Here is a 20,723-nt window from a genome sequence, read left to right as displayed (position 1 = left end):
GGTATGTATGACATTATTTGAATAATGAAATTTTTGGCATCGTATTATTCTACGATTGAAATTAACAAATGTCGACAGTTCAGAAAATCGTTAACTCCATGTCGAGAGTAGTTAAGCACTGTCATATAATATATATATATATATATATATATATATATATATATATATATATATATATATATATATATATATATATATGTATGTACTACGTTTCTGTACTGTACGCTTTCATTTAAAATACTGCTTGAATACCTTTGCGTGCGATCTGCATTTCCTTGATGTTACTTTTCTTAAGATACTGGCGCAATGGACACACCAGTGGAAATTTTTAAAGAAGATAAATGCTCATCGGTCTTCTCAGAAGAGTGTCTTACCAACAATACTTGGCTGTCTGGCTATTTTGACGTTGACAATTTCACTCACGATGATAACCTGTGGGCAAACCACACCATGTCGCCAATTATTCCAATTATCACTGCTGTTTACTCAGTGGTGTTTGTCGTGGGCTTGCTAGGTAACGGCTTGGTAATGTATGTTATTATCAGGTAAGAAGTGATATTTTTTAATAGTATGAGTTTAAGGTTATTTTTGCTGTGTTCATTGATATTCATATATATATATATACACACACACACACACACACACACACACACACACACACACACACACACACACACACACACACATATATATATATATATATATATATATATATATATATATATATATACACACACACACACACACACACACACACACACACACAAGTAAAGTTAAACAATGGCATTCCGAAGCCACGTGTGCCCCCTAGTGGTTCATCACGATAGAATAAATAAACAATAGCTCAGAGCAGTGAAGGAATATTACCTGTCAGTCAGTCTTTCAAGCTGGTATTTTTCGGATAATAACGTTCAGTTGATACACACCGACTACAACGTGTGTACACATTAAATCAGTCACTACTGCATAATACTACAGTATAGATTAGTAGTGTACATTTAGTTCCATCAAAATCGTTTATCACAGCAAAAATCGCTTGATAAATGTGTTTTTATTTAAACACGTAAACAAACATACCCTGTGTACACTTTTACTGGTGATTATATGGAAGTCATTTTTGTTAAGTAAATTGAAGCTGAAAGCTAATGTCGTCAATGCAAATTATAAAGCAATTGTTTTATAAATCTGATACAAAGAAATCAAACTTATTTGACAAAAAATGGCACCCATTTATCCTAGATGTAACGAAACTTGCTTCAGATATCGTCAGCAGTGGTCAGCAGTCATTTGTCTTTTCTGTTAATATATAAATGCTTTTCCTGTTAATATATAAATGCATTAACTATGGTTTGAAATAGTTAATCCAAAAACAATTCTGACAAATGCTGCTATATGCATGTAATGTATGTACAGTGCATGCGTACATGCGTGGTTCCTTTAACTATCTGAGCTAATCACCCGCAGGTATGCTGTGGAGTGGTGGTTTATTTTTCAGTATCTTTGGGCTGCTTTATTTATATGTGTTTGGTGTCCAGAGTAAGTAAGGAGACTGAGTAGCCGGAATATGCATGTGCTTACAAGATATTGGAATTCCGGTTCTGGGAGAATTCTCTGATTTACGTGAGCAGTCACAGTATACTATATCCACTGAATCTACTTGTTTAATCACACTAAATATTGTATTGTCCATGTTGCACTGCTCTGAGGATAATACAGGAGAGTGAATCTTCTGCCCTATGATGGTGTCTTTTGAACAGCGTTTATAGTGTCAGATAATGTTATTAATGGCAAATGAATTTTATTTTTGATAATTTGTTAAGTAATCATTATTTAGAATTATTAAAAGGTATAACAATAAGACCAAGAATAACTGGGGTGTGTAAACAGTATTAAGGAGTTCCATGACAAGGTTTGTTTTTCTGTGCAAGAGTAACACTAAGCTTTATACCCTTTATATATTTTATAGTCCCAACCACTTCCAGTGATAAACAGTAAGGGAAAAAAAAAATCACCAAGGTCTTTTATAGGCCCCTCTCCTGGTTTTGCTGGCGTGTGGAATTGCAGTAATAGCTCTTCTTTACCGAGTGAACAACTGATTCCTTGCTTCTTTGAAAATGATCCCGTGAGCTAGTGCAGTTATACATCAGAACACTGTAGCACAGCGCTATAGGAAAGAGATAACCCTGTCTTCTACAGACTCAAGAAGACAGACGGTACTTATTGGTCCAGGCTGGTAATTACTTGTGTATTAACTGATAGAAACTAAACAGTTCAGACTTGACAGTTACTTGGAAAAGGGCTGTTGAAGACTTGTCACACCTAGGTACTGCATTCAGTAATCCGGGTTTCATGCAATTTGCAACATAATGATCACACAGTACATGTTCTGTATATCCCTGCTGATGGCACTGATGCTTGTGAGCATTTACGGGAATATGACATATGTGCTTCCTACTTCTATTGGTCATCCTAAGGCAAAACAGGCTATTTATGATTTGGGCTGTGTGGTAGGCTGGTGAGTGGATAGAGGCCCAGAGACAGACTGCAGTTCAAAAAATCCTATTTTTATTATAAATAAACACAAAAATAAAGTGCACAAGGGCAAAATAAAAATCTTTAAACACAAAAAGAAAGACAACAAAACAAACTTACAAAATTAAGGTTTCCAGGCTGGGCAATGCCTTCACTGGATTCACAAATCACAAAAACCCCACAAACACCAACCTACTTCCTCAGCTCCCTCCTCCCAGATGAGAAGCAGAGGCCTCCTTTTATGTCAGGTGGCTGGGCACTGATTGATCATTAATTAAACTAATCATCTAATCAACCCCAGCCACCTGAACACAATGAACCCAGGTAGGTAGGGAAATTTAACCCCTTCCCTGCCAATTTAAAAAGGGCAGAGCTTTGCTCTGCCACAGGCTGCAACAACAGTTCAGTGGAAATGCTTTTGACATGATGGACCGCAGGCTTAGATAGAGGAGAGTATGTAAACCATCCAGTTTTGATGTGAAGTTGTTATCACGAGTTGGTCCGATTTTTTAAATAGGTGGTTTATTTGCCCACAGAGAAACAATACAAGCTCATTCCACAAAGACAGTGTCAATTAAAATTAATAATCATGGCTGTGTGAACATTTTTGCAGGTACTTAATTTAATAGGAATTCATACAGCTTTCTTATGAAATGTTTTTTTTAATTGTACAATTTCTATCAAACTGTTTTACCTTGATATTTTGTTTTGCAAGACATACAAAAACAAATAAAAATTATCACCTGCCATGGTAAAAGGAGATGAATCATACAGTATAAATGTATCTAAAAAAGCTGTCAGTGTAGAATGCAAGGCCAGGTGGTGGTGTGGGTGGTATAGTAGGCAATTAATTATCATTAACAACCATGTATAAAGCTGTTCTCAATATTGTTTTTTGTAAACAATAATGGATTTACACATTAAAATAAACTAAAAATAGACCACAATCTGTTTGAAGTTCATAAGTCAAGATTGTTATACATGCAAATTATTTACCAGGAATTTATTTTAAAACAAAAAAATAATAATACGTTCAGAAAAATTAAAACAAGCAATGCAGGATATCAAACAATTAAGCAGGCAATAAATTCATAAAAACTATTGTACAGTCAATATTACATTAAACAACATTACGATAAACAAGACATTAGACAACATTTTATCAATGAACTAGCAATAACATTCGAACAATTGGTCAAAAAACAACTTCAGTAGATTCCACTGTAAGAGGTTATCTTATAATCACTTAGTTTTAAACATTATAAGTTGCATGCAATTACAATGGAAACTTCTTCATAGTTTATCATTCACAAAACAAGAAATAAACATTGCATTCTTTAAATACAGTGCTCCATTAGTGAAATATCTGATTCCATATCTTAAGGTAGCCCCTTCCCTCAGGATGAGGAGGAAGGAGACACCCAATAGCTGACCTTAGAGATGGGCTCCCCCCTCTTCAAAGCTCAATCCCGGAACTTGTAGAACGAGCCTCCGAGTTCCTACAGGTACCTTGGACAGCAGTGCCCAAATTGCACCGGTCGGTCTTTAAGGGCATCCAGCCCTTCCAGATGTTCCCTGACTTCCTGGAAGAGGTGCAGTCCTCTTGGAACCACGTGCCTCTGCGTGAAATGGGCGCAGGGTCGCTAAGCTTGGCAGCATTCCCACCAGTGGACTCGACCGTCGTGGCCCTGGTGTGAGCCCCTCCAGTAAAGGGTTTACCTAAAGACCCTGCATACCCTAATGGTCAATGCAGAGTAACAGAGACCCACTTAAGCAGCAGAAGTGCAGGTCACATGTCTAGCCAATAAGGCAGGCTTCTTGACGACGTATTTACATAGCATACTGCAGTCGGCAACCTCGTAGTGGCTCGCAGGCAGCTTTGGCTGTCCCAGGTGAAAGTTCAAGATGAGGACAAGTCTACATTGCTTGACGCGCCAATATCCCCTGGCCATACCTTCGGGCCAGCTGTGGAGGAAATACTGCAATGCTCCCACTGAAAACGCAAATCATCTCAGCAGATAGCCTCAATGCTCCCTTCCCATAATCTGGTATGAGAGAGAACGAGATGCTGGCGTCCACCCGTGACACACACAGTGACTCGGACAGTCCTGATCCCCACTGCCCTGCATGACGACCTGAGGCACCACCTTCAGGCTTCCATGGCAGCTAATAGCTGGGCCCACCTGCAATGACGGGCAGGTGCCAGACGTGGGACCCCAATGCAACAGTGCTTCTGGAGGCAGTTGCAGCGCATCAGCCTCAGACCCAATCCTTCACCAACACCAGCTACAGTATTGGCGCACTTGCACCTCAGACAATTGTGTGCTCACCACCGTACACACTGGTTATGCGCTTCAGTTCTGCACAGATCTTCCTCCCTTTCGAGGGATCAGGGTTACATCCATGATCAACCCTCTCATGCCCTCAAGCAAGAAGAGTGGCATTACTTCTCAAGCAAGCCATCCGCCTTGTAGAACACAGGTGACTGGTTTACTACTGTGGATGTGTATATACATGTCCCTATTTGGCCCATGCACAGGAAATATATTTTGGCTTCGCTTTTCAGGGAAGCGTCTTCGAGTTTCCTGTGCTGCTCTCATTCGGCCTCTCCTTAGCCCCCTGCACGTTCTCAAATTGGGTGAATGCCATCCTGGCACCCTTGTCACATGACAGAATGGCCGCCATTCAGAATTGTCTGTTCCTGTTTCAACAGGGATTGATAGTACCTCTGGTGTTGTCAGAAGTTGCTGGGTCTGATGGCTATGGCTTCATCATCCCTCCAGCTGGGATTACTCCATATGCTTCAGACGTGGCTCAGTGCCTTCCAGCTACATCCCAAATGTGACAGACACCTTTGGCTGACTGTGTCTCTCATATGCTGGAAAGCCCTGTGCTGGTGGAGGCAAACCTCTCACATGCACGAACATGTAAGGGTGCGGGTGATCCACAGCCATCAGGTGGTGACATCAGATGTATCCAACTTAGGTTGGGGTGCAGTCTGGGCTGGCAGAGGAGTCCATGGGTCCTGTTTGGGCTGTTGAACATCCCTGCAAATAAATGCACAGGAATTGTGAACAGTTCAACTTTCTCTCCAGCATTTTCTCCCGGTGCTGTACTGGAGACATGTCCTCATCTGGACAGACAACATGTCGATAGTAGTGTATGTCAACCACCAAGGTTACATCACATAGCCTTCTGATTACTGACTTGGGCACAATGAAACCTGTTATCCCTCTGGGCTGTTAATCTTCCTGGAGTGGTGAATTGGGCGGCTGACCTCCTCTCGAGGGAGGGTCTTCATCTGTCAGAATGGTGACTCTACCCTCAGGTGGTAGAGCTCATTTTGGAACGTTTCAGGAAGGCCCAAGTTGATCTCTTCACCACGGCAGAGATGACTTTCTGCCCCTACGGATCTTTCTCCACCAAAGCGGCGGTCCACTAGGCATCGACGCCATAGACCACGAGTGGGCCAAGACACACTTATATGCATTCCCACCAATACCATTGCTCCCGGTCTTCTTAGAGAAGGTCTAGAGAGAGAGAGAAGGCAACAGTTCTCGTGGTGGCCCCCGGATGGCCCAGGAGAATCTGGTTTTGACCCTTTGCCAGGTACTGCATACCAGCCCTGGGACATCCCGCTACGCCTGGATCGCCACTCTCTGGCACTCGAAACAGGGCAGACTCCAACTATGGGTGGGGCTCCTGAATGGAAGTGTCTGTACACCGTAGGGTTCTCAGACACGGTTGTTAGTATGCTGCAGAATGCTAGGGCCTCCTCCACAAGGTCGTTGCATACCTATAAATGGAGGTAAGTTCAAGATTGATGTATGACCAGAGGTTCTGACCTTTTCTCTTGCCCTATAGCAATTTTTACAATTCCTTCAAGAACTGCTGGAGGCAGGTAAATCCCCTTCTACGCTTATAGTGCACCTGGCAGCCATATCTGCATGCCATGTCCCCATTGACGCAGTGTCCCCAGGTTCTCATTTCCTGGCGACTCATTTTCTGAAGGACACTCAGTAGTTATGTCCCCCTAGGTGGGACGTCCTTCCCGGGTGGAGTCTAAATGTGTTATTGGAGGCTCTCACGAAGGCCCTGTTTGAACCTATACGTGCCACAGAGTTGAAATATCTCTCTATGAAAACAGCCTTTTTGTTAGCCATCACCTCCACTAAGTAGGTCAATGAATTACAAGCTCTGTTGGTGCACAGTTCCTGTATGCACGTTTGGGACCATGGAAACAGGGTATCGTTGTGTATGAACCCCGCTTTCCCCTGCTAGAGGCTTTCCACCCTTCTCCTTTTTTTTTGGCAGAGGATCGGAGACTAAACTCCCACTGCCTGGTTCGGGCATTGATGTTGGCAGAACAAGAGCTCTGCGTCAATATGACCAGGTCTTTGTCTGTCCTGATGCAAGGACCTTGAGTCTGGCCCTCTTAAAGCAGTGGCTGTCTCACTGGATTGTAGACCCGATTTCGACTGCATATACTAATGCCAGCCTACCCCCACTTGGCAGGTGGCCGCACACTCTACCATATGAGGGGCTACATCACGATCTCTCTTTGAAGGAGTCTCATTGACTGACATATGTGCTGGGCTACTCTGTATACTTTCACCAGGTTCTACCGAATTAATGTGGTAGATCCCCCTAGGCCTTCATTAGGCACAAGGGTCCTTTAGGTTGCACACTAGAGCTTTGAAGAAGATGATAAAGTTTTAGGGGTAGATGTGCTGAAGTATTGCACTTGACACAATAGTCACAAACCAGTTGCAAACAAGTCGAAAGTCTTCGGTGAAATGTACTAAACAGGTGCAATGCTAGTGTGACTTTTTAGGGAATGCTTTGCGGCAGCAGTTTTTCTTTGCGGTTCAACCTCAGATGACTATATAATTATGGGCGTTCCTGCATACATTTGCAAAAAGGGGATGGCGATCAGGGTTCCCAACTATCATAATGAGATGTACTAAAGATGCACACAATTGCAACATTTACAATTGCATCCATTTTTTAAAATCTTTTGAAAGCATGTTTTAAACGGCTACAATTGTTGCTGGCATTTCTGAGTCCGCCTTTTCTCTCTTATTGCCAGTTTTGCTCAATACATTTGAGAAGAACAGCGAAATACCTATTTTTCCGTAAAAGCAGGTGTACATACAATCCTTGAAAACAAATTTTCTGGTTTCCCCAACTTGTTGGGAGCAATAGACTGCACACATGTGCCGCTAATCCCTCCAGCTGATTGTGAACATCCGTATAAGAATATGAAACACACCTATTCTGTTAATGTGCAGGTGGGTTGTAATTGTGCACAATTTAGCACGGCACCACTGACTAACTAAAATAAATGGGCAGTATACATCTGGCTTATAGGCTACTCATGATAATATGAATTAGTGGTAAAATGCAAAATTTGTTGCTGGTCCCTTGAAATTTGTAATAACGACAATTGACTGTCCTCTTGTGTGTTATAACTTGTCAATGCGGCACTGTTCCATTTTGTGTTAATTTAATTTAATAATAATGTAAAAATAAACACAAAAAATAAAACATTTTTTTTCAATTTAAAATCATCTTTTATTTGCATTGTACACCAATGTGTGCAATGCAGCAGCATGATTTATTTTGATTTACCATACCAGTAGCCTACAGTCTAAAGTAAAAAGGAAGTGCGCTAGGTGTTCATTTGATTTTACTACTGTACTGCATACTGTATAGGCGTACTGTACAGATTTATATAAAGTAATGTGTAGCCTACTCAAGACACATCAGTGTTATTTCAGCACAGTGATTTATACATTTAAAATACATTAAGCTCTTTTTTTAAATACGACACCTGCTAATGTCAGACAAAGATATCTGGTCTAGCGAGGAGCTACTCTACGATGATGAAAAGCTTTGATAGAAACACATTTTTTATTTGGGGGTGAAGACAGGGGTCCCACTATCGATTTGGATGGGATTAAACTGCTTTTCATTTTTATATATATATATATATATATATATATATATGTGTGTGTGTGTGTGTGTGTGTGTGTGTGTGTGTGTGTGTGTGTAATACTGAAAATTATTTGAACAATGTTGCATGACTCTCGCAATATATAAAGCTAGAGATCTAGCTAAGACGACTTTAAATCTTTAAATTAGTATATTGTGGCTGTCTTTATTAACATATATTTTCTCTTAGTACATACAACAACATTTTCACTTTAAGTGTTGCAACAAAAATGCAAATTGTGGTATGTCTGCACTCCGACTGCCCCCATCTTAGTACACTTAGCTCTTAGTTTAAAAAGTTGACAGGATGTTAACCATTATTAACATTAAACAGTTGTATCAACACATGGGGATGTGTAACGCTGCAACTTCAGAACCCCGCTACTTACTCTTCAACACATGTGTTTGTGGTCCTTTAAAATAAATGCTACTTGAAATTAATAAAATGTAAAGACACATTTATGTAATTAGAAGCAAAAGCTTTTGTTCAAGTGTTTTCCAGTGTTCTGGCCACACAATTACCATATTTAGTGAATTTCAGTATGTGTATAAAAGATGTTGACACCATTTAAAAAGTATTATCATTATTTCATTAGTACTGGAAAACCATTTAAAAGCCAGCAAGTGTTAAATGGAAGTTCATTACCTCTGTTTTTTTTTTTTCCTTTTCTAGATATACAAAGATGAAAACAGCTACCAACATCTACATTTTTAATCTAGCTGTGGCAGATGCTCTTGTTACCACAACAATGCCCTTTCAGAGTACAGACTACTTATTAGGTACATGGCCTTTTGGGGAAGTAGTCTGCAAAATATTTATTTCAATAGATTACTATAACATGTTCACCAGCATTTTCACTTTGACCATGATGAGTGTCGACCGGTACATTGCCGTTTGCCACCCTGTAAAGGCCCTTGATTTTCGCACACCAGTAAAGGCCAAAATAATTAATGTTTGTATCTGGATACTCTCATCAGCAGCTGGTATACCTGCACTGATACTGGGCAGCACACAAACTAATCATGGTAAGTAGCCAACATTTAATAATCGCACTGTTTTCCTGCAAGCTGAACATGCAAATATAGCCACTAGCTTTGGCTGTAATACAAGTGTTAAATATCCAGCTGGTTCTGGAGTTTCTACTCAACGAATGGGGTGATGTTTTCATGCCTAGATCTAAAACAATGTCTAATTTTTGACAGAAAAAAATAACACATATGAAAAACAGTGACAGCTTTGGTTATCTCAATTTCTAGTTTTAGGGATAGCATATATCTATGTTTGCTATGCTTATGGGGGTCTGGACACCCTGGGATCCTTCAAGAAGCTGTTTGAGATTCTTGGATCAATAAGCTGCTAACCAAACAAGCAAGATGTGCCGAATGGCCTACTTTTGTTTGTAACCTTTCTTATGACGTTGGATTGGACAAAATATGAATCTGGCATTAAGGCATGTAGTTTAAATATTATAATGAGCTGTTTTTTTTTTTTTTTTTTTTTTTTTTTTTTTTTTTTTTAATATTGTGGCAACAGTATATAGGATAAATATAAAGATAAAATGTATTATTTTGCAACTTTAATTTGGTAGTTTATCTGGTTTTATATTTTAACATATTCAAGTTTGGTTTTTGTTTTGTTTATACACAGGTACCACAGAATGTGCTTTGCAGTTTCCAGAACCGTATGTGTACTGGGACACCCTCATGAAAATCTGTGTGTTCATTTTTGCATTCGTCGTGCCAGTTCTCATTATTTCAGTGTGCTACACCTTAATGATCCTGCGTCTGAAGAGTGTCCGACTCCTGTCTGGCTCTAGGGAAAAGGACCGAAATTTGCGTCGCATCACAAAGCTGGTGTTAGTGGTGGTGGCTGTTTTCATCATCTGTTGGACTCCCATACATGTTTTCATTTTGGTCAAGGTATTAACAAATATTCCTGAAACCACATCCGTGATGGCGGCCTACTTTTTCTGTGTGGCACTTGGCTACACCAACAGCAGCCTCAACCCCATTCTTTACACATTCTTGGATGAAAACTTCAAAAGATGTTTTAAAGACTTCTGCATTCCTTCAAAGCAAAAAACAGATCGCCCCAGTGCCAGCAGGGTGAGGAGTACTGTCCACGATCCAACTTATCATCAGGAAAATGCTGATGGAACAAGGAAACCAGTATGACTAGCAGTGGAAATGTCCTCTTTCTCCCCTCATGGAAAAGAAGATTCACGTGATCTAGGACTAACTCAGATAACATCTGCACTCTAAATGATACTAGTAACACCCCCCACTGTTCATTGAGAATAAACCTCACGTGTCAAAATCAACATACAAAGTGTTAATCCAAAAATGATTGTGCTGTACCAAAATCAGTTTCTGAATGTTGCAAAGACATACAGAACGCTGTTATGTAATCCTTTAATTCCAGCAAATACTGGATGATATTCAGATTCAATCTACGTTCTTTAATGTATCTGAATTTAATATAATACTTTTATGACAGTTGTTTATACCACTAGAGTCTAAGGTCTTTAAACACTTCACTAGGTATATTTCCTGGTACTCCGTACTAGTAGTGTCAGTGTTGAAGATGCAGAACTCTTTTTCTCAAGAAAGTGAAACACTTCTGCCAGAAGGTGGGACAGATACAACGCAACATACTTGACTTCTATGCCCCCTAATATTGGTTATTTGATCTACTGTATCCACTTCTGGTTTGATTGTGAGCACAGTGTTAAGTGGATGACACTGTTCTAAAATGCACAGTTGTTTTTCCACCCCAACACAGACAAATGCTCTCCAAAGTTGGCAAAACCCGGTTTTGAATCTGCAAGCTTACCATCACATAACTCACCCTGTACTCCAAACAGCAGTGTCTTTACTAGGTGAGCCTTGGGTCTTGGGTAGGTTGAGTTATATTTATCATGTTATTCAGACATTTTACTGTTAATCCCCTTTCAACACTGGCATGATCTACCCAGGTCAGAAGCAACCTGGGTCAGGAGCCGGAGTCATGCGGGTTGGCTACAGGGTTTCACACTGCTTTTGATAAAGCAGGGTTGACCAGGGTGGCAGATGCAAGTAAACAACATGCGTCTCAATTCCCGGGAAGCAGCTTGTTACGGAAACTTCCATCCAAGCTTCTCTAGATTGAACCATTGGCCCAAATGTTGACTAGTGCAAATGATTCTTCATCCCTGCTACAATCTGGCTCATAGTGTTTCCAACAACAAAAATATGGCTAAACAGAATAAACAAAAAAACTTCATGCCGACATAGCTGTTTTTTATTGCATCGGCCATCATGCATTTTTGTCTCTCTCAACCCGAGTCAAAGCGTGTTGACCCAGGTACGACCCAGGTACGTGGTTTCACACTACGCACGATTGTGACCCGGGTAGCCAGAACCCGTAGAGGTGCCAATGTGAAAAAGACTTTTATCATTTTCCTAATCCAGGATCTCCTCACTGCATGGAATATTATATTTTAACTTTGTTTGTTGGCCCCTTGTTGTTTTTATCTTTCATAGAATATACTATAGGGTGCTGAGTAAGACAAGCTGATAACCATTTCAATAAGTCAAAGCGGCTACACATGAGTGGCTTTGCCCTGACCTGGAGTGGGTGAAAAACAGCTTGTATCTTACACAGCACCATATATATAATTTTTATCTGATACAAGCTACAGTGTCTGAAACAAAGGAATTTCAGATGTAGTATCACATCACTAGCAGGGTTAAATATAAATTAGAAAACGATTCAGTACCCTCAGCCAATCAGCTTCCAGCTTTAGCTGGCTTCAATAGACAGTAGATGTCCACCTCGTCTCAGTACCAACGGTGAATCAAATTTAAAATAAATCTGTGTGTATATATGTTTTTTTTTTTTTTTTTTTTAAATGACATTTCTCCTTACAGCTACACTGACAACATTTTATCTGATGCTAGTCTGGAGACAAAAGAAATCATGTCTGTAACAGGACACTGTGATTTAATATAATGACAGCTCAATTTGCGGCTATTGGACAGCAAATGTTGAGCAAAAAACACAATTGGTCTCCAAACAAGACTCAACCAACCAATCAAGCAGTAAATCATGTGCCTGTCACTACTGCACAAGAACATTAAACTGAATTTGACAGAGGGCTTTAAAACTAATTGACTGTATAATATGTTTAGTGAGTCTAGTTTTAAAAATGTAAAAATTTTATTAAATGCACAGTAAAAAAAAAAAAAAAAGCACATTCTGTAAAGCACATTTCAAGCTTGATAAAGCTTTTAGGAAATATCTACAAACCGATACTTATATACAGAAATTAAAACTTTATTTTAACCAACAAATTCCAGTAATTACCTACAATTTTCTGTTACACATTAATAACTGTTATATATAATAATGATTAGGTTTTGGCTTGAGGCTGAGGTCGTGTAATATGATAATATAATACAAACTGACTTGCTAATATTTGATCACAGTGGTAATTACTAGTGATTGTTGACTTTATAATGAAAAAATGTTTCTTTCAAAACCTATAGAGAGAATAATGTGCAGTTTTTGACTGAGAATTTTATCTTAATTATGTCAGGGGAGATGTGTTTACTTAAGTAATGAATAATCTTTCAGGGAGAATGAAAATTAAGGGGCTTTTGTTACCCAGAATTTGCTGTGGTATATAGGTACGATTTCATAAAAGCATCCTTCTACATACATAAATGGTGTACATTATAGCAGCAGGCAGGAATTCCCATATACTGAAGTGTATACCAGTTTCACTCCAGGGCGGTACATACCAGATGTGATGCGACAAGCGAAAATGTGTAGCAATGCGACAAAATTAATAGAACCTATACTTTTGGTAAGTATCTTTCACACCACAGATGACACATGGGTGACACTGGAGCACCATGAAATAAATAGGATTGAATCCTATTTTTTTGTATTTCTTAGCGCGACAACTAGCGAAATGAGCAATCAGAACAGCTTCAATGCACGGTGTCCACCAGGGTGAAGCAGTATCGATAATGACGGAGTAAAAAATTTGACTTGCTGGGGAAAAATACCCTGAGCTTTACGACAAAGATCACCACAATTATAAAGATAGAGATTAAAATAATATATGGGAGCCCATTTCGAAGGAAATGGATTGGCCTGGTATGTGTGATTTACTGCCATATGTTGAAATACCGTCAGAAATAATTTCCACATCATCTTGAGGAATATGTACCAGTCTTGATTACAATTTTGTCAATAGTTGTATAGATCTAGCAGTTTTCAAGTCTGTTGTATCGTGTCTGTGTTGCTTCAGGTCAGTACGGTCATGTCACTGCAAAAGTATCTTGTTGCCCGCTGAACAATCGCGTCACATCTGATATGTAGTGGCCTTTATTCTGTCTGCCCGTGGCAGCTAATAAATCTTTGCATAGATTAAAGTAATTGTGTATTATTGTGTGTGTTTGAAATTATGTTATTGTTTTGTTGTTTTTTTAACACTCCTCATACTACAAAATAATAAAACAAAAAATAGTTACCTTTATTTTTACATATAAATGATGAATATATTTATGTTGTCCTTGATTTTGTATAACAGCTCTGAGATGAGTTTTTTTCTCACTTGAGTTTCATAAGCAAGTGAATATGTGAGCTTAGTGGCTAACACGTTTTCTCTTGTTACCGATGTACATTTCAGATATCCTGTAACTCTGTGTACTTGCATTAAGATCTAAATTATAAAAATGTACAATCAGCAATGTTCTCCAGACAATGCTTACCTTATCTTGTTTCAGCACATCGTCTACGTGTATCGCCTACTAGAGGATCAGTATGCTGTAGCTGCTATTGCAAATTGTTTAAAAATTGTTTAAAATGTAAATGTTCTCTTTTGGTCTGAACTTTATGTTCTGATGTAATCTATAAGCATACACAGTACAAAGCAAAACATCCTTGGTGAATGATTCACCCAATAGACCTATTAACAAGGTGAATTACACTATGTAACACAATTTTTGTTCCTGGGTAGTAAGTGTTATTTCCTAATTGCTTATGCCTCAAAAGTATAGAAAATGGCTATTATTCCCCACAAACTTTGCTTTTGTGACCAGGACAGTGATATTTCAAAATATCACTATTTCCAATGGGAAAATGGGCAAATGTGCACAATAAATACAGTATAATCGTAAATCTCGAAAAACTACTCGCTTCTAAATCTAGTCATTTTTGTATTACTTTAGTATAAATACATGTTAATTTGGATTCATATGTTGTTTTTTTCTGACTTTATGTGAACAGAAAGACACACATTTGCCCGTTTTCCCATTGGAAATAGTGATATTTTGAAATATCACTGTCCTGGTCACAAAAGCAAAGTTTGTGGGGAATAATAGCCATTTTCTATACTTTTGAGGCATAAGCATTTAGGAAATAACACTTACTACCCAGGAACAAAAAAAAAAAAAAAAAAATTGTTACACGATGTTATCAGTAATTTCTGTTATGCTTTTTTATGATTACTGTAGTGCATGTTTGTTGGGCTTTTGTTAAATGGATTTATCTATTATACTATATTAAATTAAAACTGACTGGTACATCCCCTGACTGGTATATTTCCTATGTGCAATGCACTAAAATACAAAATAGGTGGGTTTAAAACATTGTTATGTTGTCTGTATACCTGACAGAAGTTTCCATCAATACCTTTCTCCTAAATTTCCTTCTGCCCTATAGTATTCAACATTTGGAGTAAATTCATATCTCTCCACAAATGATATCCTATGAGTAATACACATTCTCCATCTCTGAGCTAAAACTACTAAGATTTACATGTTTCTGAGAAAAACATGGTGAACAGAAAAATTATATCTCAAGGTTTCTATTGATGCAGTTTGGCTCAAGAGCAATTTCCGTCTTTAGACATAAAGAACATGTTTAATAATAAATAATAATAATAATAAATAATAATAATAATAATAATATAATAATAATAATCATTATTTTTATATAGCACTTTTCATAGTGGACCACCATCACAAAGTGCTTTACAAGATACGAGACTAGGATGTGTGAATTATGCATCAGTTGCAGAGTCACTTACAACAACCTCTCACCTGAAAGACGGAGCACAAGGAGGTTTAAGTTCAAGGGCACTGGAACTAGCTTTGCACTGGAACCCTGGCTTTGCATGGCTTCCATCATATACAGGGGTTACAGTTTTGTTCAATGGCGCCCCCACTCTAAAAAGTGCCACTGGTTAAGTGACTTGCTTGGGCTCACACAGTGAGTCAGAGACTGAGCTGGGATTTGAACCAGGGACAAGCCTGTTTTTTTAACCACTGGACCACCCAGCCTCCTCGAAAAATAATGTACTATTTATAAGTGCCCTTGCCTCCAGCTCGGGAAAGCTGCTGTCATCAGTTAATGGTTTCTAGCAGAAATGCCAGCTATGGAAACATTTTTTAAATATAATTAGTTGTATAAATAATGCATGAAACCATGATGCCATGTTGAAGGGAACACTCAGGTTGCCTTGTATGTACTATATTGGTAATGGAGAATAAAGTACACTCTTTTATCACCTTTTGCATACCATAGCTATACTTTCAAAAATACCATTGTTTATAAAAAGTAAAATAAAAGTGTCAATTCAAAGAAGGAAAGGGATTTCAGGACACAATGCAAAGCAAACTGCCTTGTTTTAAGCTGATCTGCCAACAGATGTAAGTTTTTTTTTGAGGTTACTCAATACAATAAAACTAGCTCAGTACAATAAGATTTATGTTCTAGTACATCCTGAATAAAACTGACATCTTTAATTCACCATACTGTATATTGTTATAATAAGTAATACAAATGGATTGTGTCACATACATGCCTATATTATTACACATACAATAGTCACTCTTATCAGCTAATAAACCCCCTAAAATGTTTTATATTATTTTAAATGAATGACAGAGATAATGTTATAAACATCAATCTGCTATTGTAGTTGCATCCAGCATACTACAGTGTTACTCTGTCATATACTGTACCTTATAAAAGTTTCTTCAGGAATTAAGTATTTTTATTCAGTTTTCTATGCATCATCTAGACACTTTTTTTTTTTTTTTTTTTTACCATTTTTGTTCATAAATCTAATAAGCTGGGGGCTCCATACACCAGGGTGGAACACAAGAAAACAAATAATAAAGTAAAATGATAAAACTGGGAGAAAAAGACAGTAGAAAAAAAGAAGATGGAGGGTGGGAGTGGGGGTGGGCAGGTGGTGGTGGTAATTTTATTATTTCCAAAAGGGATAGCAATCATTCTAAAGTAACAAGACTGGAATATGATTTGAAGTAACATGATCTATCTAAAATTGTATTTTTGCTGTGAAAGTCCGGTATTGAATGATATTGAATGAGTTTCTGGGAGCTGCAGGTAGTAAAACAGAGGATGCAAGCAGAATTTGTGGTTTGGCAATTGAATTGGTCCATTAGAAAGCTGCAATTAATTTATTGCTGGTGCTTTGTGGTGCGTTCACTTAATTTACCACATGACTGCCAACCATATCCACATATCCATCTGCAAATGCTCTGCACCTACTCCCCAAAGTGTACAGTTTAATGACAGTATGCCTTAGTTACAGTGACTTTAAAAGGGACCAATGTGCTGTTATGGAAGAGATGATTCCAGATACAAAAAGAATACACACACCTGAGTTAACAGAAATATAAATGAGGGGTAAAAGGAATACTGATCCTGCAATCCATTCTGTTTCTTATCTGCAACCCACTGATTGCCACTCTTGTATCATTTCAAGGTTTGACTGCCACTTTGATTCTCAGACCTGGCCAGGCTGTTTTAGTACAGACATAAACGTATTTTCTAGACATTTTCTAATCTTGGCGTATGTGATCCCACCATCACCACCACTCAAGTGGAGCCAATTGACCAACACTTCCAAGCAGTTGAATTTATTTTGATTTATTTTAAATAGTTTTTCTTCAATCTACATCATTTTCAAAATGTTCATTATTTCATGGTGTGACAGGGTGGCTGAAGGTGGTGAAGTCAGGCCAGAGACAGACACTACACACAGAGGTACTCAGGTGCAAAAGCTTACTGTTTATTTCCAGCAAAATTCAAATAAATATTTAAACACAAAGACAAATCTTGTACACAAAAAAATTGACACCAACTAAACAAGTCCGGTGCTGGAGCTTCCAGCACTCGTAACAGTTGTTTTCTTACTTTCTGTTTACTTTTAGATTTTCTGCTCGCTCTTGTTCTCCACTTCCTGGACACCCACCTCGAACAGGGAGAGCTGTCGGCTTTTATATTGGTGATCATCTTCTGCATGAGTTTTGTGTGGATGGGTCTTCCCCATCCATGCTGTTAAACCACAACAAAACTCTACATTCTTAAATCATGTTTTTGAATCAAAACACAGAACAAATCATAACACCTGTTTTAAAATAAACGTAAACAATATATTCCTTTTTAAAATCACAATACATTTTATAGCAGGGCTTTGCCCTGCCCTCTATTGATGTGCAGGGCTTCCTTCTGCCCTACCATACATGAATATTTTGTTTAATGAAAGGGTCATTTGAAAGCTTTGTAAAAGATGTGTGGGAATATGCTGCAAGAGATAAGGGATTGACATGGAGGTTGCAGTTAACACACTGTGTAGGCGCACATGTTTTATTTACCGACACAACAGCCACGTGTCAATACCAGCGATGGTAGAGCACTGCCACATACACAAACTGGAGTCCAAAATACAATAGGTAAAAACAAAACGCAGTGGAATAAAAACACAGTTAATAAAACAAAAGCTAGCCAAAACACTGACTGCACTGACACACACTCAATGTTAAAACCCCTAACACTTCTAAAGTTTGTATTTAAACACCAGTTTCACACATTGTACTGGGCTGTAATTGGGTTTGGTTTTCCTGTTAGTGCCAACTAAGGAAAGGTTTTCCATATGTTTGTATTTCTAGGTTTTGTCTCTGATAAACACTGCTGTATGTCTCTAGGCTTTCTTCCTACTGAAACAAATTAAATACAATATAAGAGCTTTTATTAAGATTCAATCTTAATAGTTGAACCTCTTAAAAAAACAAAACTTAATAAATCATAATTATTTCAATCCAGGTAATATATATGTCTCCTGGATATACAGTAACTTGTGTATGTCTTTCTTGATTATATAGCAGGAATATGAACTGAAATTCTTGCAAGTTTGAAGCTGTCAAAGTAACGCACTGACTACAAAATTGCACTACAACAACTTCCCCATAACTGCAAGCACTGTGGCACATAACATCACTCTCTTAAAGCTATTGCAGCTCAATTATGAATCAGCAATACAACTACAACACAAGCTGTGTTTTAATGATTACATTTAGCTTTTAGATTACATGTAACTTGTACTATTTACTGAAAATGTTTCATAATGCCAGCTAATGCTTAATATGTATATTTACTTACATGTCATTTGACAGTTTGAAAATATGTGCTTACGTGTAATTGGAAGTTAGCCAAAGTGCATCACTTAAAATATGAACTTGTTGCTGTTTATGGTGCTTCATGAGTAGGAAGGGCTTACACCTAGCTCTTTTTAATTTTAACATTTCATTGGAAGACGATTATTTGTTTTTACAATCCAGGCTGTTAGGTGACCGTAAATTATAAAACTGGCAATACACAGCAATGTGCACATTGTGTCTTTTACACAGCTCCCTCACAGTTCAGGAGGGAGATTTATAACCAAAATTCATTCTTTCTCTGTCATATATCCCACCACTCAGAGTGGAGCAGGAGAAACACTTGGCTGAATCTACTTTCCCTATTACACCCCCCTCCTGGGAAAAAAAATCTGTATTTGGTGGTCTTTCCCTGCACGATGTATCATATGATACATGGAGGACTGCAACAACAGACACCACAGAGTTATCCAGGCGTTGCTGTCCTTCATGGTGCTTAACCATTTAATGGCCAAACACTCCTTTTCGACTATGGAATAGTTACGCTCCCGGGGAAGCATCTTTTTACTGAGGTACAGGATGGGGTGTTCTACTCCATCTATCTGTTGGGACAAGACCGCCACCAGACCAACTTCCAAAGCGTTGGTGTAGAGGATGAATGCTTTGTTAAAATCTTGTGTCATAACGGTAGGGGTCTGGCAGTCTCTGCTTAATAGTGTCAAATGTGTGGTCTCCTGAGTATTGCATTCAGTAAAGGCGCTCCGTGACATTCTCCTGACCATTTAATCAAATTTGGTGTGCACTTTCTAGTGAGGTTTACTAAGGGGTTGAATCAGGGAGAGCCCTCACCTGGGACTTGGTTTTGGGGATTGCTGTGGTCATGAAAGCCTGGACTTTGGTGACTACAGGTTTCACCATCCCATTTCTCATAATAAATCCCAAATATTGAGTTTCTACTTTGGTAAATGCACATTTTCTTCTCCCTTGAACTATGGGTTAATGGGATCTGCTAGTTTCCCTTCGTCAGGTCCAAAGTTGAGATGAACCTTGCCATTCCCTGTCTGTCAAGAAGCTCGTCGACCCGAGGCATGGGGTAGGCATCAAACTTGGCAATAGTGTTTACCTTGTAGAAATCATGCAGAAGTGATTGGTGCTGTCCATTTTGGCGACTATCACAATCAGACTGCACCACTCGTTCCTGGAAGGCTCAATCACCCCAAGTTCGAGCAGCGCCTGGAACTCTTTGCTAACACCACTTCGATGACTTTCTGGGATCCAGTAAGGTCTCTCTCACACTCCTGGGGGAGTGTTAATAGCATATTCAACAAGATTAGTTCTACCAATCAAGTCAGAAAAAACATCATTGAAATCCTCTATCATCTTACACAGCTCTCATTCCTGATCTGGAAGTAACTGTTCCCCCATTGGAATGTCTCTGGTGCAATGGGACCTCTACATAGGGTCCTAAATCATCCTCTACTTCGTGGGGCTATAAATAATAATATATCGATGTGATAAATGTTGCGTTCATTACGGCTATCGGGCTGTTTAATATCATAATTTACCTTTCCTATAGCCCAAATCACCTATTATGACCCCTGCCATTTAGCACACAATTCCAATGTGGGAAGGAGCAACAGTACTTTGTCTCCTGGCCGAAAAGTTTGAATGCATGCATTTTTGTTGTACTGCTGCTCTTGGCAGTGCTAGCCAATTTTAAATTGTCCTGTGCCAATTGA

At 38.7% G+C, this 20,723-nt stretch overlaps 1 protein-coding gene across 1 annotated transcript; it reads left to right on the top strand.

The window, feature by feature from the left end:
• Window positions 1–306: 306 nt before the first annotated feature.
• Window positions 307–10,816, top strand: LOC121308664 (delta-type opioid receptor-like). The gene is made up of 3 exons (XM_041241205.1): window positions 307–545; window positions 9,200–9,552; window positions 10,175–10,816. The coding sequence occupies exons 1-3, from the start codon at window positions 307–309 to the stop codon at window positions 10,699–10,701; spliced, it is 1,119 nt and encodes a 372-aa protein (XP_041097139.1). The 3' UTR covers window positions 10,702–10,816.
• Window positions 10,817–20,723: the final 9,907 nt, after the last annotated feature.

This window comes from Polyodon spathula, chromosome 3 (genome assembly GCF_017654505.1).
Source record: "Polyodon spathula isolate WHYD16114869_AA chromosome 3, ASM1765450v1, whole genome shotgun sequence".
Taxonomy (NCBI): Eukaryota; Metazoa; Chordata; class Actinopteri; order Acipenseriformes; family Polyodontidae; genus Polyodon; species Polyodon spathula.
Note: the sequence above shows the minus strand (reverse complement) of the source record. Positions and strands in the feature narration are given on the sequence as shown.

Bases quoted from the DNA above. Each gene is read 5' to 3' on its own strand.
- LOC121308664 (XM_041241205.1), top strand. From the start codon at position 307: ATGGACACACCAGTGGAAATTTTTAAAGAAGATAAATGCTCATCGGTC. The intron at 546-9,199 runs GTAAGAAGTGAT...TTCCTTTTCTAG, and splicing joins GTAATGTATGTTATTATCAG to ATATACAAAGATGAAAACAG. The intron at 9,553-10,174 runs GTAAGTAGCCAA...GTTTATACACAG, and splicing joins CAGCACACAAACTAATCATG to GTACCACAGAATGTGCTTTG.